General features: G+C 54.3%; 2 protein-coding genes across 7 annotated transcripts in view; one reads left to right on the forward strand and one right to left on the reverse strand.

The window, feature by feature from the left end:
- RAB44 (RAB44, member RAS oncogene family) overlaps positions 1–5612 on the forward strand; it is a 31878-nt gene extending 26266 nt beyond the window's left edge. The window contains exon 13 of the mRNA XM_055263425.2: positions 1273–5612. Within this exon, the coding sequence (XP_055119400.2) occupies positions 1273–1363 (91 nt within the window). The 3' untranslated portion in view covers positions 1364–5612. The remainder of the gene's footprint in view (positions 1–1272) is intronic.
- Positions 5613–8321: 2709 nt separating this feature from the next.
- CPNE5 (copine 5) overlaps positions 8322–26473 on the reverse strand; it is a 98622-nt gene continuing 80470 nt past the window's right edge. For 2 of the 6 annotated variants that reach the window (XM_055263735.2, XM_055263737.2), the window contains 9 exons: positions 25357–25410; positions 22163–22224; positions 17376–17422; positions 15552–15733; positions 14545–14672; positions 14213–14315; positions 13430–13487; positions 12850–12923; positions 9946–11651 (listed from right to left, as the gene is read on the reverse strand). In XM_055263735.2, the coding sequence (XP_055119710.2) occupies positions 11433–11651; positions 12850–12923; positions 13430–13487; positions 14213–14315; positions 14545–14672; positions 15552–15733; positions 17376–17422; positions 22163–22224; positions 25357–25410 (927 nt within the window). In that variant the 3' untranslated portion in view covers positions 9946–11432. The other 4 variants (XM_055263739.2, XM_055263738.2, XM_055263732.2 and 1 more) reach the window with 4 other exon arrangements.

A 26473-nucleotide genomic window follows, 5' to 3' on the forward strand; every position in this document is an offset into this window, starting at 1 on the left:
TAAGTGCTGCCCGCCCCCCGCCGCCCCCCGCCGCCCCCACCCTCCCTGGCAGAATCCTCTGGGCCAGCTCCAGCCCCACTCTTCACTCCCAGGTGGGACGGGAAGGCCCATTCTGAGGAAATGGGTCAGGGAAGCACCTAGTTAAAGACCTGGGCTCACCAGTCGGAGGGGAGAGAGAGCCCTGCACTGAGAGTCTCCTGGCTCCAGCTCTGCCATTCCCATTCGCTGAATCACTCCCTACAGGCACTTAGGTTCTCTGAGCCTCAGTTTTTTCATTTGCAAAGAGGGCTGAGAAAAGGAGTGTCTCTCTTCTGCTCCCAAACTTCCAGTAGCTTCTATTAAAATCCAAATGCTTTGCAATGGCCTGCAGCATCTCTAGTGCCATCTCCCCCACCCCTACACACACACATTCACATTCACTCACACCCACACACACACACACCCACACACACACACACACACACTCACACACACACACTCGCTAAGTTCCAGCCACTCAGAGACTCCCACCCTGATCACCCACCTCCCATCACTATTTTGGATCACAGCCCCTGTTTGTGTCCTTCATGGCCTTTCTTGACACGACACATATTAATGATATATGTATTTATCTGTTTTCTTGTTGTCCAGGAAGGCAGGGCCATGTCTGTTTTGTTCAGCCCCTCTCCCCATACCTGGGACCTAGGTGCTCCATAAATGAATAAAATGAGTAAGGGATGAGGGGAGCTAGATCAGATGAGCACCATCTGGCACACAGTAAATATATCATGAAGAAGTGAATGGACTTCTTTTGCTTCCCCAGCCTCCAAGCTCTCTCTTGGCACTGAGCCATGGCCCTCTGCCCGGGATGCACCTCCCCCACCCTTTCTGCTGGCAAACCTTGTCCATGGCTCAGTTTTCAGTTCGGTCACCATCTCCTTCCTCCCCAGATCCCTCCAGGACCTGGTGTGAAGTCCCTGTGTGCCTCCCCATCACTCCTGGGCTGCAGTCACCCCTTTTCCTGTCTGTCTCTCTCACTACTCAAGGGAGGGGATGGTGGCTTCTTTGTCGTAGTCAGAGTCCTGCACAGTGCCTGGCACATAGTAGGCCAGAGAGAGAAAGTCAAAGTCTCAGTGACTCGATTCTTCGGGTCTCAAGTGGAATTCAGGGCAGGGGCAGAGCTGGTGTGGGGGTTGCGGGTGCAGCCTCCCAGCCCCCAGCTGCACCCATGGGCCCATCCATGCTGCCCCCAGGAGGTGAGAGAGAGGACTGATGCCTGGCACTGTCACATAGGTCACTCAGGATGCAAGAAGAAGGCCTGAAGGACTCGCTGGTGGAGGTGGCCCCCAAGAGGCCGCCCAAGAGATTCGGCTGTTGCTCCTGATCACCTGTCCTGTCCTGGGTAGGATGGACACCCGCAGGGTTTCCTGTCCCTCAGCTCCTGTCCTTCATTCCTGGGCAGCAACGACACAGAGGACCAGCTTGGAGGTTCAGGAAAACCCTTCTCAAATCAGGACTCGGATCCCAGAGCAGGGCCGCATCACCTCTGCCTTTCACACTCCAAAGGAGGGCTTTGCTGAGTGAACAAGGCTTGAGGGGCAGGGGTGTGGCGAAACTCTCCAAAGAAAGAAAAAGTCTAGAAAAACGACTTAAGGAAAATACACCCAAAATATTGGCCACACATCTGTGGGTGATAAAATTATAGGGAGAATGTGGGGGGGTGGGTGTTACTTTCCATTTTACACATATTTGTATTTTCAGATTTTCAACAATAACAGTATTCAATACATAATCAGAAAAAAGAGATGTGGAGGAGGAGGAGAGAAACTTCCCAAGGAGCTCCCTTGGGTGCTGCTGGCTCCTAATTGGTGTAACCTGTTAATCACAAGTTGCTGGGTGTTAGAGCGGTCCCTCTGTGCTCCGCCTGGCAGGGCGCTGTTGGCCTGGTCTCCCTCGCTATTTCTATTGCAAGCATGGGCTTTCTTCCCAGCAGAATCCGGCTCCTGGGAAGAATAATGTTCTGGAGGCCTCTGATACGCCCTGATGCCGTCCTGTCTTCCAGAGCCCCAACCTCACTCCCTTTCCCCACGATATGAAACACACCTCCCAGGGGTCACATTTGGGGGTCCCGCCCCCTGCTCCAATGCCACAGTGTCCCCAAGCACAGGCCTTTGGCCTGAGTTGTCAGTCTCTGGATGCATTTGAGGGGCAGCTAGGATGTGGCTGGGGGGGTCCAAGCAGCTGGGCAGCCTAGACTCAGAATCATTCACACACTCCTCTTTGGAGCTTTTGCGGAAGTTTCCAGAATTCCATAATATTCCCCTCCTGAATGGTGGCTGAACCTTATCAGCCAGGGCTGGGGTTTCCAGTGCCCTCGGAGAGCTTGCTTTAGAGTCTTAGAGAGACTGCCATGGTCTGTGTTTGTATGTCTGTCACATCTTACCATCACCACAAATGGAACATACAACATGTGCCAGGCACTGAGTTTGTTTGTTTTTTGAGACAGGGTCTCTCTCTGTCACCCAGGCTGGAGTGCATTGGCGTGATCACCGCTCGCTGCAGCCTCAACTGTCTGGGCTCAAGCGATTCCCCCACCTCAGCCTCCCAAGTAGCTGGGACCACGGGCACGTGCCACCACATCTGGCGAAGTTTTTAGTTATTTGAAAAGACAAGGTCTTGCTCTGTTGCTTAGGCTGGTCTCAAACTCCTGGGCTCAAGTGATCTTCCCAATGTGCTGGGATGACAGGCGTGAGCCACCGCCCCCAGCCTGGGTTTGGTATTTTGTAATCCTTCAGGCACTGGGGGATTTCCTGGCTGAATCAACGGAAACCCCAGTTTCATAGAGGGACAAGCAAAGACAGTTCAAGGAACAGAGTTACAGAGAGAGAACGAAGGAGAAAGAGGGAGCGACAGAGGGCTGTTGAATCACACAGTCTTAGACCCTGGCCCCAACCACTCTTCTCAGTTCTGAAAGGAATGTCTCAGCAGCAGTGAGCCTTCCATCACCAGACGCTCACAAGCAGAAGACAGGTAACGCTTGGGAAAGGTGAGGTAGAGAAGATCCCAGCATCTGAAGCTGCCAAAGTTGGATTAGATTACCTTAACGGACCCCATTCAACCTCCAGACTCCATGTGGATGATTCCCATGGTCCAGCTGATTCTTTTTTTTTTTTTTTTTTTGAGATGGAGTCTCACTCCGTCTCTAGGCTGGAGCACAGGGGTGCAATCTCGGCTCACTGCAACCTCCACCTCCCGGGTTCACACCATTCTTCTGCCTCAGCCTCCCGAGTAGCTGGGCCTATAGGCGCCCGCCACCTCACCCAGCTAATTTTTTTATTTTTAGTAGAGACGGGGTTTCATCATATTGGTCAGGATGGTCTCGATCTCTTGACCTCGTAATCCACCCGCCTCGGCCTCCCAGAGTGCTGGGATTACAGGCGTGAGCCACTGCACCCGGCCCTCCAGCCGATTCTTTTACTGGGCCCTTCACTGATCCTTTTTACCCCAATGTCTTCTCCCATCTCGGGTCCCCTCCCGCAGCCCACAAGCCTGCCCCTGAACTGAGCAGTTTCTCAGTGTGCTCAGAGAGAGGGGTGGGGGGGTGTGGGCTGGAGTGATGCTGGCCCTGGGTAAGGATGGGAAACAGGTCCTGTAGTTGCTAATGGCTCTTTCTCTGGGGCCCAGGGACCTGGCAGGCACCAACATCTCTGTCCTTTGGGCCAGGGAGTTAATGAGGCAGGTAGGCAGGGTGTGATTCCTGGGAGAGGCAGTGGAGCAGGAGGCCTGGTGTACAAGAGTGGCCCCCAGGCCTCCCCGTCTCAGCTCAGCTCTGCTCTGGCCTCAGGCAACTCAGGTTCGCAGGAGGTGGAGTTCTGGGAGAAACTCCACACCCTCTTTTGGCTTTCTTGGGCCAGATCCACCTGCCGGGCAGGGCACAGCTGTGCAAGGACCACCAGCCTTTCCTACTGTCAAAGGGCTCACAAGCCAGGGAACGGGACCCAGGAACCTCAGAGTAGCACAAAGCAGGCAACGGCAGCAGCAGGAGAAACTCGAGGTAGACTTCAGAGTGAACTTCCAGCCAAGTGGTGAATTCTTGGGGCATGTCAGCCAACGGGGCTCTGGCTTAGGCTTAGCCAGAGTCTGATTAAGAAAAGGAGGGTGGGACTGGGCTGATGGGACTCAGGCTGTGGAGTGAGAAGGGAGGGCATGGGGAGAGAATGAAGGTTGGGCAGGAGCTCTAAGAGAAGAGGGCTTTTGGGAACTGAGGGTGAGCAAGGGCAGAATGACGTCCCTCCTTTATCCAGTGCCTACCGTATGCCAGGCACTGTTCTGAGCACTTAGCTCGTGTTACTTCATTTAGCCCTCACACCATCAGGCGTGCTCCCCCATCTTACAGAAGAGGAAAGTACTGCATAGGGAGGCTGAGTAACTTCTCTGTAGTCACGTAGCAAGTAAGTGCTGGAGCCGGTGTTAAACCCAAACGCCGATACCCACAGACTTAACCCTGAAGTTATGCAACTGCTTACAGGAACACGCGGATGCTTCAGGGAAGCAGGGGTCAGGTCCCTGAAGCCTCGTATTGCTCCCTGCCAATTCCCCTTCAGTAATAGTCCATGTCATTGGTGGGTGTGGACCAGGATAAAGAGACGAAAAGGCAGTGATAAATGCCAGGAAAGTGGCTGGATGACAGCCTTCATCCAGGACAGGTCCTTCAATTCCCCTCCTCCTGCCGTCCCTGAAGCTGGTGGGACCAGGGAGGGTGGCCGACATCAGGATTCACAGAGGCCCCCTCTCCAGTCTCTCCTCAGCTGCCCTCAGGCACGTTGCTGCCCTGGGGCCCCAGAGACCAAGCCAAGTTCCCCAGGCTGGGGCTCTGCAGGAGGGACTCAGAGACTCCTTCAAACCTGGCTTTGAACCCTCAGGAGAAGGGTGTCTGCAGCCCCCACCCTGGTGTGGTAGAAAAGGGGAGGGCAACTCCAATGAGGGCTCCTCTGCTGTGTCTTGTTTGCTGCTGGATTCCCGGAACCTGGTCCAGAGCAAATGCTCGGGAAATATGTACTGAGTTAGCAGGCAAGCCTCTCTCCAGCTAAAGCTCCTGGGCCCTGGCCTCGCCTGCAGGGTGGCCAGTGGTGACGTCAGCCACTGGGTTGGCTCTAGGATGTCTACATCCCATCTTCTAGCCAGAGTCCTCCCAATCAGGGACTCCCCCTGCCCTTGACAGGTGGGACAGAGCAGGGGTGAGAAGAAAGGGTCTGACCACTGGGTGCAGACTCCCCAACCCTGCCAGGGGCCTGCACGGCATAACCTAGAGGGCAGTGATTCCCAAGCTGGTCTGCCCTTAGAATTATTTGGGATCTTTCAAAAATGCCAAAGCCCAGACCAACTATGTCATGTCTCTAGGGGTGGGACCCAGGCTTCTGTATTTGTGAAACTCCCCAGGTGATCCCAAAGTGCAGAGAAGCTTGGGAACCACTGGGAGGGGCTTCACACCTTCTCAAAGCCCTTTCAGACCCACTTTTCCATTTGAACCTCAAATTAAACCTGCTTGTTTCACAGGGCAGGGTTTTTGTTTTGTCAAAAAATAGATACATATGTGTGTGTGTGTGTGTGTGTGTATGCACATATATATTTATCAGATTATGAAAGCAATGTGTACTCCCTGCAGAATTTTAGAAATAAATTTTAAAGAAGAAAATCAAAATTACCCTAGTCTTACCACATACGATAGCTACTATTGACATCTGTTTTCTTTCTTTTATTTCTTTGCTTTCTTACAGCTGAGGAAACTGAGGTAGAGAAACATTAAGTAACTCTCCCAGGGGCCAGGTGCGGTGGCGCACACCTGTAATCTCAGCACTTTGGGAGGTCGAGGCATGGGAATCGCTTGAAGCCAGGAGGCAGAGGTTGCAGTGAGTCAAGATCTCACTCCAGCCTGGGTGATAGAGTGAGATTCTGTTTCTAAATAAATAAATAAATAACTCCCATGGTACTGGAGCTAGCAAGTAGCAGAGGCAGGATTTGAACCCAGGGTACTGATGGAGTCCATCCCATGGGGTTGTCTTGAGGTCTGCAGGGGCTAATGTGCCAAAGACAGGCATTATCTGGGCCCACTACATGCAGGGGTCTGTGAAAAAAGGAGGCTCCGCAGGAACGGGGAAGGCGGCCTTTGGGACTTTCTACTTTGTCCTTGTGTGTCTGAAATAGGAGAATGGAGCCCAGTGCTCCGTTCACCACGCAGCTCACTGCCACACCTGAGCGACTGCTCTGACTCATCTTTGCTGGGGTCTGTGGCCTCATCTTGCTGGTGGGGCTGTCAGCTAATGGGCTCATGCTGCTGGTGGTGGGCTGGGGCCCAGGCTCCCCCCAACCCGCTCCACACCCTGACCCACAGCCTCATGATGAACATCACGCTATCTGACCTGCTGTTCGTGGCCTGCGTGGTGCCTGTGCTGCTGCTGAGCTTCCTACAGCACAACTGGTGGCTGGGCCCTGCCATCTGCACCATTAGCCAGGCCACCAACACAGCCACCACGTTCTGAATCTTCTATAGCATGGTGGCCACGGCTCTCCTGCGCCATGTGGCTGTGGCTCGGCCTGACCTGGCCTTCCCAGCCGGCTGGGGCACCCGCTTGCTGCTCTGTGGGGCCACGTGGGCCCTGGGCCTCACAGCATCCCTGCTCAACTGGCTGTTCCAGAGGGTGGCAGTGGAGGAGGAGACAGGGGGGGCTCCCGAGACCCAGGCCTGCCTCTTGCTCCCGAGCCCTGCTGGGACCTCCTGCTACTTCAGCCTGCTGGGAGCCCTGGCCTTCCTGCCATGCATGCTGGGGCTGGGCTGCTCTTTCAGCCACGTGGGCTGGCTCCTGTGGACCCAGCCCCAAGGTCCCACTGGAGAGAGCATCCAGGAGCATTAAGAGAACACAGGGCTCATCCTTGTGGTGCTGGTGGTTTTTGTGCTGATGTGGGGGCCCTGCTCCATGCTGGGCTATGCGGCAGCCATGGGCCACCTGCCTGCCACACCGGCTGCTTCTGTGGCCTCCAGCCTCCGCACCACCCTGGCCTCTACTCCAACTGCGCTATCAGGCCTATCCTCTGCTTCTACCTCTCCCGCCCCTTCCAGGCAGGACTCAGGGACCTCTTCTGCAGGCCGATGATGGCCAGGCATCCCAGAGGTGTGGGAGTGGCAGCCTCAGTGGTGGCGACTGTCCAGCCTGGCCATGACAGGGCCCCAGGAGGCCTGTGGGGCCTGGCAGGGGTCTAAGAGTATAGGCTGATGGATGGGCTGAGATTCAAGGGAGATAGGAAGACCCTTAGGGATCTGACAGCCCACCCCCTCTATTTTATCAGTGGAGAGACTGAGACCCAGAGGGCAGATGGCCCAACCAAGGTCACAAAGCAACTAAATGGCTCAGCTAGAGCTCACATCTCTAGGTAACCAGATGCATCCTCCCACTCCACCTTCAGGCTCAGATCTCTGTAGGCTCCACTGCTCTCTAATTGTGTGATCTTGAGCCTCTGTGTCTCAGTGTTCTCATCTGGAGAATGGGATGATGATAGTACATACCTTCTTCACAGGGTTGTTATGAAGATGAATTTGCTAAACACATGTAAAGTCCTTAGAAGGATGCTTAGTAAGTGCATATGAGTGCTGGTCATTGCTACTATTATTTTATTTGTATTAATTCAGGGGTATTTGAGGTGAGTGGACAAGAGGAGGACAGAGGGGCTTCCAAAGGCAGAGAAGTGGGTGGAGAATGATCTGGGGGGTAACAGCCTAGGGTCCTTAATCCCGAAGGCCAGGAGATTGAGTAGGGGGAGCAGAGGGCCAACCACAGCCTGGGGGGTGAGCTCAGAGGCAGGACAGCCTTTCCCCTCTCTGCCCACCCCTCCAGCTCTGTTCCACACACCCCTCCGTCGAATAGGGGGACAAAAATCCAGTCAACCATGCAGCCATGAGTCCGGGACTGCGAATGTCTGAAGCCCTCCTTTCTTCCCTGTGGCTTCTCTTCCGGAAGCTCCTGGGGCAGGGATCCCTTTCAGAGCCCTTCTCTCCAGAGCCCAGTTTGAGTGTCCATTTTTCTCACCCTCAGTGCCCGCCCTCTGGCCTGCTCAGGGCAGGCTTCAGGCTTCTGTGTTGGCCTGGAAACCCGGGAGATTGTCTCTACTGACATTCCCAAGACAGCAGGTTCTGCTTGGTGACGGTGTTACCAGCGAAACACACACACACACACTGACTCTGTGATACAAAAGCTTGAGAAACGTTGGGTTGAACCAAATCAAACTGGTCCCTTTGCTGTAGGACTTACCAGAGGCTTGAATACCCAAAAGGCCACTGAGACTCTCGAGAGGGATGCACAGCAGGAAGGTTCCCAAACTCCATGCCAGGGAGCCAGTATTCTGTTTAACACACCTTGGGAAAGAATCCACGAGACGCTACGGTGTCGGGCACAGCAAAGATGCTCTTGGCGTCCCGTCCCGCCCCCGGCAGTGGCTCTGCGCCTCAGTTCCCCTGCCAGGCAAGCACCCTCTCCTGACACTTTCCCACGGCCCCTGTGGTGAGGTGACATGAGCTGCTGGTTATGGGAACTTCCCTCCTTCCAAGCTGTGACCCCACCCCGTTCCCACTCAAAGCGTATCAGAATGTAAGTCACAGGGGCATGTAATTATAGGGACAGCTGTGAATCAGCACCCATTTACTATAAAATCATAAGAAGTAAACAAGTCCCAAACTTTGGTATAATTAATTCCAAATTTCTTGTGATGTTCAGGGTGGGAATGGCTGCCTGGAGGGCTAATCTGGGAACAAACTTGCCTAGAGAAGGGAGAAATCCCCTTTTGCTATGATCCTGGTCCCTGATGGACACAGGGATTTATATTGAAGAGGAACAAGAGGAAAACAGTGTTTCTTGGGCACCTAAAATGCCGTGGGTCCTGGGTGCATGTCACATATATTCACATGCAAACTTATGTACTCGTCACTCTGGCCACGTGATGACCCTGCAAGGATGGGGGTGGTGGTGACGACCCCATTGCACAGGGGATGCCAGACTCCTCGTGGCACAGTGACTCTGGTGCCCACAGATTACCCAGCCCCTCCTGATGGCTCGGCATCAGTACCCCATGGTTGTAGTATTTCCTCGCTCGCTGCCCCAGAGCAGGGGCACCCCTGAGGCTGCAATTCTATGTGTGCATCTCCAGCATGGTCTCCAATACCTGAGTGGGGCCTGGCACTCATGTTTGGTGAATGCTTGTTGAGAGATGAGTGAATGAGTGATCAAATGCAATAAAGCAATCCATTTATTTTAGAGGAAATTCTGATGATGTTACTTCTCTCACCTCCTCAATGGCTTCCCGTTTCACTCAGTAAATGCCAAAGGCCTCATCATGGCCTACGCGGCCCGCGCATTCCGGCCTTCTCACCTCTCCAACCCCATCTCCAGCACTTTCCCTTCCTGCACTCAGCTCTAGCCACACCGGCCTCGCTCTCCTGCAAATGCACCAAGGATGCTCCTACCACAGGGCCTTTGCACCTACTGGTCCCTCTACTTAGAGCTCACTTCCCCAGATATCAGCGTGGCTCCCTGTCTCACCTCCTGGGGGCTCACCTCAACCATGACCTCCTCTGAGAGGCCCTCTCCGACCACCTCATCGAAAACGTCACCCTCCTTCTCCCTCATGTGTCTTTAGAACTCTTGCCACCACCTGAAATGATGTTACTAGCCTATTTGTTGATGTGTTTGCTGTGTCTGTCCCGTATTATCTGTGTGTGTGTTGTAAGCCCCGTGCGGGGGCAGGATCTGTGCTTTGCTCATGGCTGCATCCTCAATGCCTAGCACAGAGCGTGGCATGTGGCCTTTGCTTGTAAATCTCACTGAACCAAACCATTGAAGGAAGCCACAGAGGAGAAATGGATCCTGTCAAACAGCAACATCAGTGCTATTTTTCAGAGAAGAAAGAAAAACTTCGTGCTTTACTAAAAGAACCAAATTTACTTCAGTTTAAGGCAAATTCCACACAGAGACTGTCTCAGAGACGGGCACAGAACCAGACACCATAGAAACACCACCACCATGCGTGACGGGGAAGCGGAGGCGGGAGATGGGGACCTGGCCCGCACCAGGCACGGAGAGGTCAGTGGGCTGAGGAGCTCCATGCGGCAACAGGGACTGGCATGCATGACCTGCTCCCCGAGTGGGCAAAGGCTGGGCAGCTGGGTGGGCCCAGGAGGGAGATCCCCTTCTTCCCCACCTTTCCCACAGCAGGGGCAGGAGCTCGGGCTCAGATGCCAGAGCCCAAGGCTGAAGGACAAGTGTGTGTTTGGGGTGATGGGATGGGACAGGGTGACCCAAAAGCCAAGGCGGCCTCGAGTAGGGTCACATCAGTTAGGAGTAGGATGGGGGGAGCTGGGCATGGGATGAATGACCCTCAGGACGTCAGACCTAAAGGAAAACCTGGGGCCATCTGGTCAACCCTCTTGTCATACAGACATGGAAACTGAGGCCCAAAAGGTAGAAGGGACTTGCTTGGGCTCCCACATTAGGCAGCTGGGGGAGGCAGGGCTCAAACCCAGGACTCCTGTCTCCCAGCCTCATGGGATACAGGGCAAAGAGCAGGAGCAGGGTGGGAACGTGGGGCTGAGCCACTCCTTACTCAGGCCCCTACGTGGGCAGAGGCATGGGCACCGAGGGCCCTGGGAAGCCTCTGGAGGGAAGAAGGGATTCCTGAAGCCAGGAGTCAACCATGGAAGTGCCTGTGGCCCACACCAGGGAGAGGCCTCCACAGGCCATCTGTGTGTCTAGAACTTGCATCGTACTGAGCTCGAGAGGCACCAGAAAGGGCTCTGTGCTGAGCAGCCTCCACTTCAGGCCCATCACATGGCCTACGGTCCATGATTACAGCACCCCATGGGTCCCCGGGGCTCCCAGTGCATCCAGTGTCCCTGGGAGGGGGCACATGTTCAGGCCTTCCTGCAAACCCATCAGCTTCATAGGGCTCACTGGAAATTGGGCACAGGATAGACCACAGGGCAGGACTCAGTGACAGGAGTAGACACCATGGGAGGATGGGATGGAGATGGGGGGCTGGAGGAGGCCAAGCCCAGGCTTCAGGGTGACAGGCAAGCAAATAGGATTGCCGGGGTTGGGCGACAGGGACCCCAATCACCCTTATTGTTTACACCTTCCTGACTGGGTTAGAGCCAGGTATTGGGGAAGAAGAGAAGGGCTGGGTCCCTGTGTAACCCTCTTTCACCCGTACCCCTGTAACTCCCTGGGTTTGGGCAATAAGTGAGGCCAAGAAATTGAGGAGGGGTCTTCAGAAGCCCCACCCCCTGGCAGCCTCCCAGGCACACAGATGTCCCAAAGGCCGGGCAGGCCAACTTCGGGGAGTCTGGGGCCCTGGCCTCCTGTTCGCCTGGCCTCTCCCAGGCCCCAGCCACCTGCCTGCTGAGACCAGGTTCAGATTTGTGTGTGCAGGGGGGACGCAGGGGGCGTACGGGCTGGGGACTGCGAGGGCGAGTGGGTTGGTGCTGCGGGTGGGGGACGCGGGCGAATGCCCTGTGCCTTCATGTAGGACACCAGTTGGTCGGGGATCTCTGCCAGCACGTCTCGGGCCAGGCGGGCCATACTCAGCACGTGGTTGCCTGTGCGGTCCACATAGTCCCGGAAGGGCACAAACTGGCAAGTGGGAGGGCAGGGTCAGGCAGTGCCTCCTGTGGGACCCTGGGCCCCAAAATCTCCAGGCCTGGGGTTGCATCCCCACCCCGCTCCCAGCCTCTGCTCACTTGACTCAATCCCCCCACCTTTCTGAATTACCTGAGGGACTGTATCCCCAACTCCCTGGGTTTGGGCAGTAAGTAACTATAGTCAGTCACTATTCTTTCATTCACTCGACGAAAACTGAGCCCTATTCCACACCAGGACACACCACTGAACAAGATTTCTCCACCTCGGCACTAAGCACAGGCACTCAGTAGGTGCTTCCGAAATGCCAACTGAATCCCTGACTTCTGGGGCACGTGCCCTCCTGGGTCTCCCCCGACCTGTCCAGCAGAGCCCTCTCTCTGGCCTCTCTTCATTCCTTTGCTCTCTGGGGCTAATCTGGCCAATGCCTAATGCCAGGCCCATCTGGCTTCTTCCCGGGGGTGCCCTCCATCCTGAGCGCCTCCTCTGGCTCACTCCTGCCTCCAGGCCTTAGCATGGGCCGGTCCCACCTCCCAGGTTGTCCTTGCTGTGGTTTCCAGCCCCCTGTGTTTGGTCTCCACACCTGGGATACTGGGCCCCGATTTTTAAACCAAGGGAGTATGGAGGATGTCAGCTTTGTCTTCTGCATCTCCTAAGCACTAGGGCCTCCTCTGCAGGGGATGAGTGGGGGAAGTGATTGCGGAGGGTGCATTCTTCCGCGAGACTGCATGGGAATTCCCTGAGGACAAAGATCTTCCTGCTCATTATATTTGCATCTTTCATGGAGATGCTTACATTGATTCAGTTAACCGAGCAATGCCTATTCTTGGAGAAGGCTGCAGCAACACTAAAGACACTGCCTCGGCCTTCAAGGGGCAGAAAAAAAAAACAGAACGAGGCTGACCACAGAGGCCTGGGGGCTGAGGAAGGGCTGGCAGAGGGTTCTGGCCTTTGGCTGGGCACCCGCAATGTTAGGAGTGTGTCCCAGATGTGACCGAGAGGGGCCCAGCCCAGAGCACAGCATGACCAAGGACTGACTCCTACTCCCTTCGGTGGTGGCTGGGCCACTCTGGGGCTCCCAGTGCCTCCCTCCCGGGCCCTTCACCAGGGAAGCCCCCAAAGGGGGTGTGAGGTCCACCTGGCTAGAGGGGTTCTTGAATTTCCCATGGGGCAGGCAAGGCCTGGGCTTCACCTGGACGATGTCGCGTTCAGCCAGCTTCCCCCGGGAGGAGATCCGCACGTCATCACCATCCAGCTCCACCATGGCTGTGAGGGGAGGAGTGTCATGGGGATGGGGGTGAGATTAACGGTGGACCCCTGGGCCTGGCAGGAGAGTGGACTTGTCCTTCCATCCCGGCCAATCCAGGGCCGAGACCATTGGCCCATGCCCCGTGTTAGAGATGAGGAAACTGAGGCCAGGGGCCAGGAGGAGCCCGATCAGGTGAGCCTCTGACTTTGAGCCCCGTGCTTTGGCTCACCACCCTCCCCAGACTCCCAGGGCTGGAGGAGAAAGAAGGGACTTGGGGCCTCCTTCCCACAGCCTTGGGATGTGGGCGTGGGTGCACACCCAGACCTGACACACCCCTCCCTGAGCACACAAATGCATCCCACACCCTGCACACTCACCCAGACACACACGCCCAGGCGGGAGCTCTCACTCTTTTGGGAGGGGTCATTCCCAGGGGACCGCAGCCTCTGGGGAAACATCTGGGGTGGGAGCAGTGGTGTGTAGCTAGGGAAGGAAAGGAGGGGAGGGCAGCAGCTGGACTCACCGTCGAACTCCGCCTGGCCCACGCCGACGATAATGATGGACATGGGGAGCTTGGCAGCCTGGGAGACAGCATGGGGGGCAGGGGAAGGTTGGACCCAATTGGGACCCAGTTAAAAGGAAGGAGAAATCAGGGGTAGGGACAGGAAGGGGTTGGCAGGAAAGAAACGGGAGAGTGAACATGGAAAGACAGAGGAACACGGAAAAGGGGGTAGGGAGAGGGAGGGCACTCAGAGATAAAGAGCAAAGGAAACCAGGCTGTGCCCGGAGGAGAGAGGGAGGGTGGCGGGGGGAATGGGTCATAGGTCTGCTTTGGTGAGTCACCCCCATCCCCTCTTACAGGGAGACCACTGGCTCGGGGAGCCACGTTCCTGAGCTTCCCCAACTCTGCGTCTTCCCTCCCACTCCTTTGACCTGGCCAGGCCGGCCTGGGAAAGGGGGAAGCGGTCCTAGAGATGGGTTAATGAGGGAGCCATCAGGGTCTGGAGGGAGTAGGCCACAGAGTGTGACTAAGAGGTAGGAACAGAGCTCACCAGCCAGACCTCTCATGATCCGGGCACCCCTTCCGCCCCCCAGAATCCACTATCCAGCACTGGACTCTGCAGCCAGAGGCCAGGAGGTGGACGAGGGCAGTGGGGCCCAGTGAGGGAGGGAAAGGAGAAGCCACGCCCAAGTCATCTCCAAGCATTTCCCTGAAGTCAAGGAGGTAGGCACAGCCCCAGGGTTCCCCTAACGGGGAGGAAGACACCCCTCAAACCGCCTCCCCCACCGCACACTCCTCGCTTACGTTGACAATGGCCTCCTTGGTCTGCGCCATGTCCGAGATGACCCCATCAGTGACGATGAGCAGCACCGAATACTGGGAGCCGTCCTGCACGGCCGCTGCATTCCTGGGTGGGGCAGGTGTGGGCTCAGGTCCGTCTGCGGGGCGTGTTCCCCCCTAAACAAGGACCCTGAACACTTTGGAAGGTGACAGTTCTTGGGGGAATCTCTTCAGGGTCAGGGCTCCCTGAAAGGCAAGTGCGTGGGAAGAGACACCCCCTCCCACCACCCAGAGGCAGGGCTGGTATGGAAACAGAGGCCTTGCGAGTGCCTGGAGGTGGTGGCAGTGGCACTCACCTGGCCACATGGGTGACCACGGGGGCAAAGTTGGTGGGGCCGTACAGCTGCACGGTGCGCAGGCTGCGGTGGTAGGCCTCCAGGATGCCATCGATGCCGCAGCACGAGGGGTTCTCCTGGTTGCCGTTCTGGGGGACAGAGGGCGGGGAGGCTGAGCCCAGGAAGGAAGGACAGGGGTGCATGATGTGTGGGAACTGAGTCCAGGTGGGGAGGCCAGCAGGCCTGGGCTCCCCCAGCTCTTCTCTGGTGTGGGGTGGTGGGGCAGGGGAGGGAACTCCCAGGGCCCATCCTGAAGCAGTGCATGCTTCAGGTGAGCTGGGTCCAAACCTGCTCCTTAGCCGGCTCCCTGTACCTGTTCAGAGATGCCCCGAGATCCCTGGCTGCTTCCCTCAGGGAACCTTGGGTAAACCCACTCTGCCCTAAAATGACTGCTGGGTCTGAGCAACTCAGGAAGGACCTATGGCTGATCTGTCCACGTGCACACTGGGCCCAGCACAGCGCCTTGCACCCTCAGGCATGGGAGGGACATCTGCTGTGCCTGAGTGTCCCCAGCTCATGAGAGCCAGGGAAAGGGGTGGCTTGTGCAATCATCTCCACAGGGCCCAGGATGCCCAGATGATGCCATGCTCCACATCACCCCGGAGATCCACGTCATCCCATCTCAGCACTGACTCAGGGATACCCAACCCACACCACTTGTTCACTTTTCTGGGGCCCTGAGGGATGGGTCAGCCACAGCTCGCCTCCACCTCCACCTGTGTCTTGTCAGGAACAAGGAAGCCAGAGCCAGCTGTGGGCAGGCAGCTTCAGACGTGGAGGGGCAGCAACTGTGATCAGGGAAGGGAGTGGATTTCTGGAGCCCCCCTACACAGAGCAGGCAGTCTCCCTCCACTGAGGCTAAGCCTTAAGTCCCTGGGCTCAGAGGAAGGGAAACGTCCCCCCATCCCCAGCTTGTCACCACACCCCCAGCCTGGTCAGTCCTCTCTCCCACCAGCGGGACGTCCTACCAGCGGGAATTCGTGGGACACCCTGCCATCCGGGGGCAGCTTGGCCCCGAAGCCCAGGGCAGGGAACATCTTGTCACTGTCGTAGTGCTGGATGATCTCTCCGACGGCAGTCAGCGCCAGCGCGTAGGCGTTCAGCTGGTAGGGGCTCATGTAGTGCAGGGATGTGGACTGTGAGGGGTTCCCTGTAACACAGGACATGGGAACCTTTGACCATCTAGACCCTCCAAGTCACTCCCGGTTCAGAATGAAGAAGGGGGTGTCCAAGGGCACCCCTAACTTTTATTAATTCTTGATTCCTCTATTTCTCTCATACCCCATATTAAATCCTTCAACAAAACAGATCCAGAATCCCTCCTCCTCCTCTCCTCCTCCCCATACCACCACCCTCTTGCTTAGAGGATGCAGCAGTCTCCTAACTGATCTCCCGCTTCCTTCCGCCCTCGTGCCTTCAGCCCATACCCAGCACGGCAGTGACTGGGCCTATCAGCCTCGGAGAGATCATGCCTCTCTGCCCAAAACGCTCAATGCTTCCACCTCCCCCAAAATGAAACCCAAAGTCTTCAGGAGAGGTCGCAAGGCACTCATGATCTGGCCTGCTGGTCATCTCCTACCCTCCTCCCCGTCACTCGCCAGTCCCAGCCTCACCAGCCCCTCGCGATTCCCACCTCAGGACCTTGGTGATGGCTGTTCCCTCTACTTGGGACACTTTTCCCCAGATGTCCACTCCCTGGCCCGCTCCCTGGCCTCTTCAGGTCTCTGCTCAAGTGTCACCTCCTCAGTGTGATCTTTTCCAAGCAGCCTATTAAAAATTACAGCCTCCCCCAATCCTTCCTATCCTTCTTTCTGGCTTGATTTCCCCCCCAGACCCCTCTTCGCTACTAATACAGTCTGTATTTAACTTATTTGTTCATTGATGGGAGGTAGTACAGCACAGATTGCCAAGGTACCAATCCTGTCTGCCTCCTACTAGCTATGTGATCTTGGGTAAGTTCCTTAACCTTAGCCTTAGTCTCTTCACCTGTAAAATCAGAGCAATAATAGTTCCTACTTCATAGGATTGAGGTGAGTATTGCACAGGTGCTATCGATATTGTGATAACGATCCTCAGTGTTATTATTACTAAGGCCCCTTCCAGCTCTGACAGCCCAGTGCTCTATGATGCTAGGACTTACAGCTATAAGAGGGGCTCCTGACACCTGTAGAGGGCAAGACCTGGGCATTTTTGATTGGCGCAGAAATGAGCACTGAGCACCCCTAATAGAGGCCAGAGCCCAAGGGAGGTTGTGACGTTTCTAATCATGTAAAGTTTGGCACTGTTATTGCTCCTAGTGACTCAGCCACAGGCTGACACTGGAGAAATTGGGAGGAGGGAAGGAAGCCAGGGCAGCCCCAGCCAGGTAAGGACTGGGGTCCCTGGGCTGGATCCTGCCTCCCTGAACACCACAGAACTCAGTCTTGGCTCTGGTTCTCCACTCCAGCCTGTGGGTTGGACTGCACAGAGGAGCTGGGATTTGATCCCGGGGGGATACATCTCCAGGGCCCTCCATAGGCCCAGAGTACACACAGTCCCAATTCCCCCAGGGAGACTGGGTGTTCCTCAAGGACAAGGCTGTGGCTCAGAGCCCAGATTTATGTCAATGGTCCAACCTGGGGATACCTCTGCCATCTTGGTTGTATCTTTGGTCCTCCAGACCTAGGTATATCCTCTTTGGTGAGGAAGAGGCCAGAGAGTATGAGGGTCGTGGTCCCAGCCAGGGCCAGATGCCACAGCCCTTAAAAGCTCTCTCCTCCCACCCCTGCTCCTCTGCCCATCCCCCAACTCACCATTGGAGGCAGTGAAATCAATGGCCACAGTGAAGTTGATCTGGGTCCTAGAAGAGGGAGAACAGCAGGGGAGTCACCTGGAGGGAGGCAGGGCTGTGGGAGGGGGGACAGTGCTAGACATTGGCTACCACCCTGGCTCTGCTGCTTGCCAGGTATGTGGCCTTGGTGAAGTCATTCATCTCTTTCTAGTTCTGGAGAGCTGAGATAGTAATGCCAGCTATGTCCCCCTAAAAGGATTAATGAGCGTCAGAAGAGTTATGCAGTAGGAAAGCTCTTTGAAGATGATTGTGTTCTGTGTGGGCATGTGGCTATGGTCACTTATTTCCTCCACAAACCCTACCCCCTGGGCCCACCTGAGTAGGCTGGGTGAGGCTGGGTCTCATTGGATTGCTGACTCAAATTTGGAGTGAGATTCAGGACGAAAACTCATCTGACAAAAAAGAGAGTCAAATAGACATTATGCATCTCCTAAAGAAAGAATAGAATACCACCCATGAAGTTGTCTTACCAAAAAATTGAACCTGATTCGGATTGAGGTTCCAGAGCTGTCTAGTCAGTTACAGGAAATACAAGGGACAGAGGAACACATTAAATGACACCAGAGGAGATGCAGCCAGCAAAATCCAGTCTTTGGGAAACTCTGTAGAAGCACTACCAGAGTCAGCAGCAGCACCATCTCCTGGGAATATGCTGGGCCTCTCAGACTCTATCTAGCTCTCCTGAATCTTTTTATTGAAAGAGGTCTCGCTCTGTCACCAAGGCTGAAATGCAGTGGTGTGATCACAGCTCACTTCAGCCTCAACCTCCTGGGCTCAGGCAGTTTTCCCACCTCAGCCTCCTGAATAGCTGGGACCACAGGCACGCACCACCACACCTGGCTAACTTTTTTTTTCTTTTTGCAGAGATGGGGTCTCATTATATTGGCCAGCTTGGTCTTGAACTCCTGGGCAAAAGTAATCTTCCTGCCTCAGACTCCCAAAGTGCTGGGATTACAGGTGTGAGCCACCACATCTGGCTGAATATTAGATTCTCTTGGTGAGGTACAGGAATCTGTGTTAGCAAGCCATTCAGGTGCTTGGGGAGAATGAATAGATGAAAAGAGAATTAAGAGACCAACCCACCAATCACAGCCTATGGCTCTTGCCTGGATTTCTGACTCAAACAAACCAATTTTAAAACTATAAGATAATTGGGGAGATATAAACATTTACTAGATATTTAATATTAAGGAATTGTTAATTTTTTAGGTGTGGTTATGATATTGTGGTTATGTTTGATAAAGGGAGAGTCCTTCTGTTTTAGAGAGACATCCTAAAGCATTTGGGGATAAAATATGATGGCTGGGATTTGCTTCCAATTGGATATTGGGAGGGTGAGGTGGGAGGATCGATTGAGACTAGGAGTTCAAGGCCAGCCTGAGCAACATAGTGAGACCTCAAAAATAAAAAAAAAAACCCACTAAAATAAAAAAGAATAATAAATGACTGAATGGAGGGTGGAGTGCATGAAACAAAACTGGCTATTATGTGGTAATGGCTGAAGCTGGTACCTTCGGGGTTGATTATACCTTTTCTCCACATTTGCATGTGTTTAACGTTTTCTATAATAAAAAGTTAGGTTTTGAGGATTCAGATTCAGGGTTGAGACTTTTTGAGGGCTTGGCCATTCTAGGTTCTCTGCTGGGTCCAGACAGAACAAAGCTGACAGACACAAGTTCCTGATAAAGTCTAGTCTTATGGTTCTCACATGGCAGTGAGCATAGAATCACTACGGGTGCTTGCTTAAGAAGATTCCAGGGCTTCACCCCAGAAATGCCAATTGAGTTTGTCTGGAGTGGCGCCCAGAATCTATCTCTTGAAAAAATGTCCACTGCCTTCATCCAGGGATTATGAGGACAGGAGGCTGGGATCACACTGGGGAAAACTCTGTTCTAGTAATTCTTAGTTGGGGCTATGGATGATGTAAGATCAGGTAGGCCTCACCTCACTTGCATTTAGCAGAAGGTGCCTTATCAGAAACCACAGCTCTATCAGCAGAAGATCCCTATCACAAACACAGCAGAAGGTCCCTATCAGAAACCACCTGATCACAGCTGAGCTGCTGCTCATGGAACCCTCACCCCCAGGGAAATGTCAAGGACATGGTTAGCAGGAGACCCAAGCCAGGCTCTGCTGGCCACAGACAGTCATCCCCACCTCTTTCTCCTCTTCTGCTGGCTGGGGGCAGAGCATCCAGAGGATTCCAGAGGATAGAAGGAGCCACAAGCTAGCAAGAGCCTGGGTCCCTGAATGACTGCGTGGATCACCTCCCCACCCAACCCTGCCATCCCACAGATGAAAAACAGACCTTTATTTGTATGAAGGCTTGAGGTTAGGGAATTATGTGTTACAGCAGTTGACCTACCATACTCACCTGCTGTTCATTGTCACCCCCTCTTCAGTGTGGAATATAGAACGCATGTCTTTGTTAGAGGTAGGGAGACATTTGGAGGGTCAAAGTCCCGCTCCCAGGGCCACTCTTGGGAAGATGATTCTGGCCTGTGGGACTATACTGGAGGGACACTGTTGGACTGGCTCTTCCAGATACAGCGTGAGGGGAAAGGCAGGCCTTACTCTGACTAGTCCTCCTCTGCCCTGGGTTCCGAAAAGCCTTGGGAAAGGAAGCAATTGGAAAGCAGATCTTCTTGTGGGAAAATTACTCGCAGCAGCCTAGTCTCTCCTGCCTAAGGGTAGAACACAGGCTGCTGAGCAACCGGCTCCTCCTCTGACAGTGGGGCCAAAGTACCCATACCCTTCCTCCTGGGTCCAGGTGGGCAGGTGAGGGAGGCCAGGGAGGAGAGGATCCCTAGCCATCAGCTTCCTGCCTGGGCATGCACGCCAGGCTCTCAGTCCCTGGAGCCAGCTCCCTCACCCAGGCTCTCCAGAGAGTTTAAAGAGAGGGCTGGCTCTGGGGCTATAACCTGCCCAGTATGGGTGGCACCAGCTTATCTCAGTCTCTGAGGGCTCTTTTCGATGAAACCTCACAGCATCCAGCACTTTAACTCATCAGTCTCCATCTTCATCCCACCCCACCCTCTAACTGCGAGTCAGGCAGGCTAGACTGATTCATTACTACAGAATGAAAGGCAGCATGTTATGAGAGAAGGAACCCTGCCACCATCTAGGCGTGTGGCTTCAGGCCAGCTCTGTAAAATGGGGATAACTGTTCTGATCCTGCCCACTGTGTTCTGTAAGTTGGGGGTACTATGCAAATGAAAAAAATAAACAGGATGGGCTGGGCTTGGTGGCTCATGCCTGTAATCCCAGCACTTTGGGAGGCCGAGGCAGGTGAATCACCTGAGGTCAGGAGTTCGAGACCAGCCTGGCCAACATGGTGAAAGCCCGTCTCTATTAAAAATACAAAAATTAGCCAGGGGTGGTGGCGCATGCCTGTAGGCCCAGCTACTCTACTCGATAGGCTGAGGCAGGAGAATTGCTTGAACCCAGGGGGCGGAGGTTGCGGTGAGCTGAGATTGTGCCACTGCACTCCAGCCTGAGTGACAGAGTGAGACTCTGTCTCAAAAAATAAATAAAATAAAATAAACATAAATAAAAATAAACAGGATGAGGGGTGTTTGAGAGTTACCAGGTGCTATGGACTGTAAGCGGTGGCTGCTTAATGGGATTGAGAGGGAAGCAATTTTGATGGGGGAAGAGTGCAAAGGCAGGGTCTGGAGTCAGCCCAGAGGAGGGGCAGGTAAGAGCAGAGGAGCCCCTGAGTGACTGGAGGCAGGGTGTGTGCTCAGTGGGTAGGAGGAGAGCTTGCAGCCTTGAGACTGCAAGCTCAAGGCAGCAGGGAGTGGTGTCATGGGAAAGTGAGTGTGGCTTCCCAGGACCTGACTTCTCCCTCTGCCCTGGAGAACCAAGCAGCCAAGGGCCCACTTGACTGGGATGAGCCTTTGGCAGCTGCTCCTGCCTGTCTCCTTTCCAGACAGGTGCAGTCAGTCACCTGCGGGCTCTTGGCTGCCCACGCCCTGACCTGGCACCTGTCCTGGCAGGCAGCATGCTGGGCAGGCTCTACCCTTAGAGCCAGGCTCTTTCCATGAGCTGCTGGCTGGGGTCTCCTGGCTCCCCCATCTGTCTGGGCCTAGACACTGTCCCTGGTGGTTCTTTCTGCTCCTTAAACTCATGTTTGACCACCTGCTGGCCCCAGGACCAACCCCTGGCTTATCCCCAATCCCGCTGCCCTTACAGGGCCCTAATAACAGTGAGCAGGTTGATCACTGTCCCCCTCCCCCAGCCAGACAGATCAGAGGTGTCAGCAGCTCAGAGCTGGAAGGAACCTTAACACTTACCTACCCCGTTCTCTTTGTGTACAGAGGAGGAAACTGATACCCTGAGAGGAAAAATGACTCGCCCAAAGGAATCCAGCAAATTAATGGCAAAGAAAGGCCTAGAGCCTGGGCCTCCTGACTCCTATTGCAGGGTTCTCTCTACCTCCCCAAGCCCTTGGCTCTCTGTCACGGAGTCCCTACCAGCTCCAGGTCCTGTCTCTGCATGGAGACCTGACATGGCCCAGGCCAGCCTCCTTGGCTCAGGAGTTCTCTCCAAGCTGCTCGGGATCTGGGGATGTGCAGGGCTCTGGGCGAGTTGTCTCGGCCCAGACACCAGGGTTTGCTCAGAGCCCAGCACCACAGCCTTCAACCAGGGCTTTGAAGAGGCCAGGGTGGGGCCAGAGCCGGTCCTGTCGGTGTGTGGGGCCCTTTCCCTCTCCCCAAGGCCCATGAAATTGGCTGTATTTCTTCTCACCCTCCTTTGATATAGTCGAGGAAGGTACACTCTGACTCCACAGCAAAGGAAAGCAGGGTGACCTTGAAAACAAAAGGGAGCTTGGTCAGTGGGGAGCCTGGGGTCAGGGGAGATGGGTTATGATTCGAGAGCTGACATTGACAGAACACTCGGCATGTGCCAGTTTTGCATGCATGACTGCAGGCACTGCCCACACCATCCCATGAAGTACTATTATTATCCCCACTTTATAGCCAAGGAAACTGAAACTCAAAGAGGTGATGCAATGTGCCCAAGGACACTGCCAGGGCAGAGAGGAGATCTGAAACCAGGGTGTGTCTGACTTCAGAGCCTGCACTCTTGACCTTGACGGAAGGGTCCCATCTGTGTCAGTGGAGCCAGGGTCTAAGCCAAGGGTGTTAGTTTCCTCTAAGTGGGCACTGGCTGTCCAGCCCCAGGGACCTGGGGTGGGGTGTGGAGGACAAAGGGGCCCTCCTGGCACAGGTCTAACAACCCCAATGCCGACCAGCTTCAGGCTTCCATGTGCCTAGAGCTATTAGTCCTGAAATGTGCCTCTTTGGACTGCGCTTATCTTAAATCTTACCGGTCCCATCTCATCCCTCTCAGACCCAAGACCCTCCCTCATAAGCAGCCCATCCTTTCCCCAGAGGTAACTGACCACCCCAGGCCCCCTCCCCCAAGCAGAGGCCTTTTAACCTATGCCCTGGCAAAGTTAGCTTTGGCTTTGCCAAGACAGGCAGCTACCTGGCAGCTCATTATCATAACAATTTAGAATCAAGGAGACAAATGAAAGCCTGGCATCCTAGGCCAATTAAATGAGGCAAGATGAGGGCAAAGGACCTTTTACCTGTGTAAGAGAACGAACTCCTCTCTGGTAGTTTGGGTGCCCCCTATTCATGAAGATTCAGCTGTTTTTACAGGCTCACTGGGAGGGCCAGGTGAGAGCACCACCCTTACTTGGCAGTAAGACCCCCACCTACTGTGGTTAAGGTGTTAGGCACCTGGATGAACCACAGGCCTCCTTCAAAGTGTGGCAGCTCAGACTCACTAGGAGTGGACCACGGCAGTGGCTTCAACCCTGACTGATGACCATGAGATGCCCTGGGGGCTCTTAGATCATCCTGTAGCCCAGACCCATTATAGCCGAGTTTCTAGGGCTACATGAACATTTCAGAGATCTTTTTTTTTTTCTTTAGCTCTTCATGTAGGTCTAATCTGCAGACAGAGTTGACCGCTCCCCATTCCAGCCCCCCAGGATGCAGCAATGCCCTAACTGCCCTGACCACATGGGTTCACCCAGGGGCTCGCAGGGTGAAAGCAGACTTTCCCCTACTCAAAGGGTAGTGTTCCTAGACCAGCAGCATCAGCATCACCTTGATGCCAGGTAGAAATGCAGAAACGCAGATTCTTGGCATTTTCACAAGATCCCCAGGGGATTCTGCGCACCATAAGTAGGGGATGAAAAGCACTAAACACAGATTCCTGGGCCTCCTAAAGTGGAATCCCAGGGAACTGGCCTGGGCGTCTGTATTTCAACAAGCTTTCTGCATCCTGGGTGATTTTTCGTGATGAAGATGGGGAAATGCTGGAGGAAAGGAAAGTCAAGAGACCTGGGCCTAGACCCGCTCTGTCTCCAACTCACTGTGTGACCTGGGACCAATCACATGCCCTCTCTAGGCCACAGTTTCTTCATCTCTAAAGTAAGAAGGCTGGATGAGATCAGTGGTTTTTGAACCTTTTCATTCCCAGCTGGGGAAGGTGCTGTCTTCCCTAGGGGAATTTGGGAAAGTGTGGGAGAGTTTTGGGGGTTCTCATAATGTCTAGGGCTCTACTGGTAGCTATGGGCAGCGGCCAGGGGTGCTAAACATCCTGTGAGATGAAGAATTTTCCTGCCCAAATGCTGACAGCGTCCCCACTAAGAAACATCACAGCCTTGGACAAAGGAAATAGGACTCTAAGCTCCAGTCTGAGAAGCAGTTACAATCAAAGAAGTGGTGTTCAGTCCCCTTTGAATGAGCAGAGTAATTTTACAGTTCACAAGCCTGCATCTCCCATGTGTCTGTCACAGCTGCCCTGTGCAGTGGCAAGGTGAGGATGATTTATTAGTCCCACTTTACAGACGGAGAAAATGAGCTTCCTCAGAGGAACCCCAGAGGTCCCGAAGACCCCTTCTAGGTCTGGAGATACAGTCTGCCTGACTCAAATGACCAGGCTTGGCTGCACTGCCATGGGCCTCTAGAGTGAGGAAGGAACACAGAGAGGATGAACTTGGGTGTGTTTGCACTGCAGAGAAAGTGGCTTGTTCTAGAAATGCACTGTGAGCTCCACCTCGGCCTTTGCATGTGCTGTTCTCTACAGCAGGAATGCTGGAATTCCCTTTCCCCAGTATCCTCAATACTTCCTCTATTGCCTGTCCCTTTACCCTTTATACTTTTTCCATAGCACTCATAATCAACTGACACACACAGGCATGTGTGTGTGTGTGTGTGTGTTTTCTGTCTCCTCCCACTAGAATATAAGCACTAGGGATTTGGGTCTGTCTTGTTTCCAGCTGTATCCGATGTGCCTAGAACAGTGTCTGGCACACAGTAGCACCCAGTAAATATTTGTTGAGTAAACGTGTGAATGTCCTGAAGACCAGCCCCCAGATGCCACTAGGCCAGCGTGTCATCCCAGGAAGGTCACGGTTAAGCGGTGGCAGCGCCTGTAGCAGCTGCCAGCTCTGGAGTGAGATGTCATGTTGACTCCCATCTCTACCACTTTCTAGCTGTGTGACCTTGGTTGAGTCACTTTCCTGCTTGCAGCCTTGGTTTCCTCCTTCATGACTAGGGGATGATAATATCTGCCTCTCAGGGCAACAACCTGTGAAAAGCACCGACGTGGGGAATTTCCCAGGGTAGGGGCCCAATAAATACGACTTCTCTTCCTCTTCCTTCCTGCAGGAAGTCCCGTGGGTGTCTCTGCGATTCCTCATGCTAGATACAGCCAGCGCCTGTTGTGTGGTCTGCAAGTCAACTCCCTCCGCCGGCTATTGCTCCATCTGCCCCAGCCCTCCCCACTCCATCTCTCTTGGACATCTGATTCCCACACTCCGCCCGTGCACACACACAGACGCACGGGCCTCCCTGATACCAGACCTCGCTTGGGGCTCAGAATGTCTACACCCAGCTGCAGAGACTGGGGTGGCTACTCACTGTGCCAGAATTCACGTATTTCTTTTTCTTCATTTTCTTTTTCGGGTTTACCACCTGCAGGAAAAACCAGTTACCAGGTAAGGTGTGCTTCCAGGCGGTCAGGGTGGGTCTTGAGGGCTTCCAATCACCCCTGGGTGTGGTCCAAGCCCAGCCCCATTAGAGTGTGGGGTGTGAAGACCACGGGGCCAGGGGAGTAGGGTTTAAGGATTTTTTGTGGGAGACTGGTATTGAGTCTGGGTTACACAACTGGGTTCTCCCATCAGACCTAGGGTCCCACGATCAACCAGGAATATTTATTTAACCTTCTCTCCCACTGCTCCCTGGAACACACACACCCTCCACCCAGTACAGCCAAAGAAGTCTTGATGTTGCAAAGCAGCCCTGTCCGTACCTGTCCCTTGTGTTGGTTGAGGCTGCTCCCCTCACCCAAAATGCACCCCCTTCCTCTCTCAGCCAGTTCCAATCTCCCCTGTTTCTCCTTTGGGACCCAGCCCAAGGGCTGCGCAGGGCCTCTGAGGCTCCCCTCTCCATCACCATCCTTCTTACTTGGCAGCAAGAACCTCTTTAGCTATTCTTTGAGTGTAAGCTTTAACTTTCAAACAAGACCTGTGTCAGATAAATCATGGGGCTAGGCTCAGGGTAGGTGCTCAGAGAAGGCTTGTTGGTGGTTAACTCAGCAGTCTCAACCAGGGGCGATTTTACCCCCAGGAACATTTGGTAGCATCTGGAGACATTTTTGGTTTCCACAACTGAGGGAGTGAGTAGAGGCCAGGGATGCTGCTAAATATCCTACAGTATACAAGACAGCCTCCCACGGCACGGAATGGTGCGGTCCAGAATCCCAGTAGTGCCAAGGCCAAGACTGGGCTAAGTGACGAGAGCCACCCAGCCCTGAGGCCCCCCACGAGACTTCCGCACTTACTGTATTTGTATTCTCATTTGACCCTCACCAGTTTTTCTTTGTTTTATTTTTAATAAGGGAAGTCTAGGCACAACTTTTCCCTAATGTTCCGTCAAACAAAGCCAGGCAATTTTCATACCTCCTGTGCTGCCTGTTGGTTTCTGGTGAGCTCATTTCCCCTTTCCCTGTCTTTGTTCCCACAGAGGCCATCAGCTG

The sequence above is a fragment of the Symphalangus syndactylus genome, chromosome 23, assembly GCF_028878055.3.
Source record: "Symphalangus syndactylus isolate Jambi chromosome 23, NHGRI_mSymSyn1-v2.1_pri, whole genome shotgun sequence".
NCBI classification, from domain to species: domain Eukaryota; kingdom Metazoa; phylum Chordata; class Mammalia; order Primates; family Hylobatidae; genus Symphalangus; species Symphalangus syndactylus.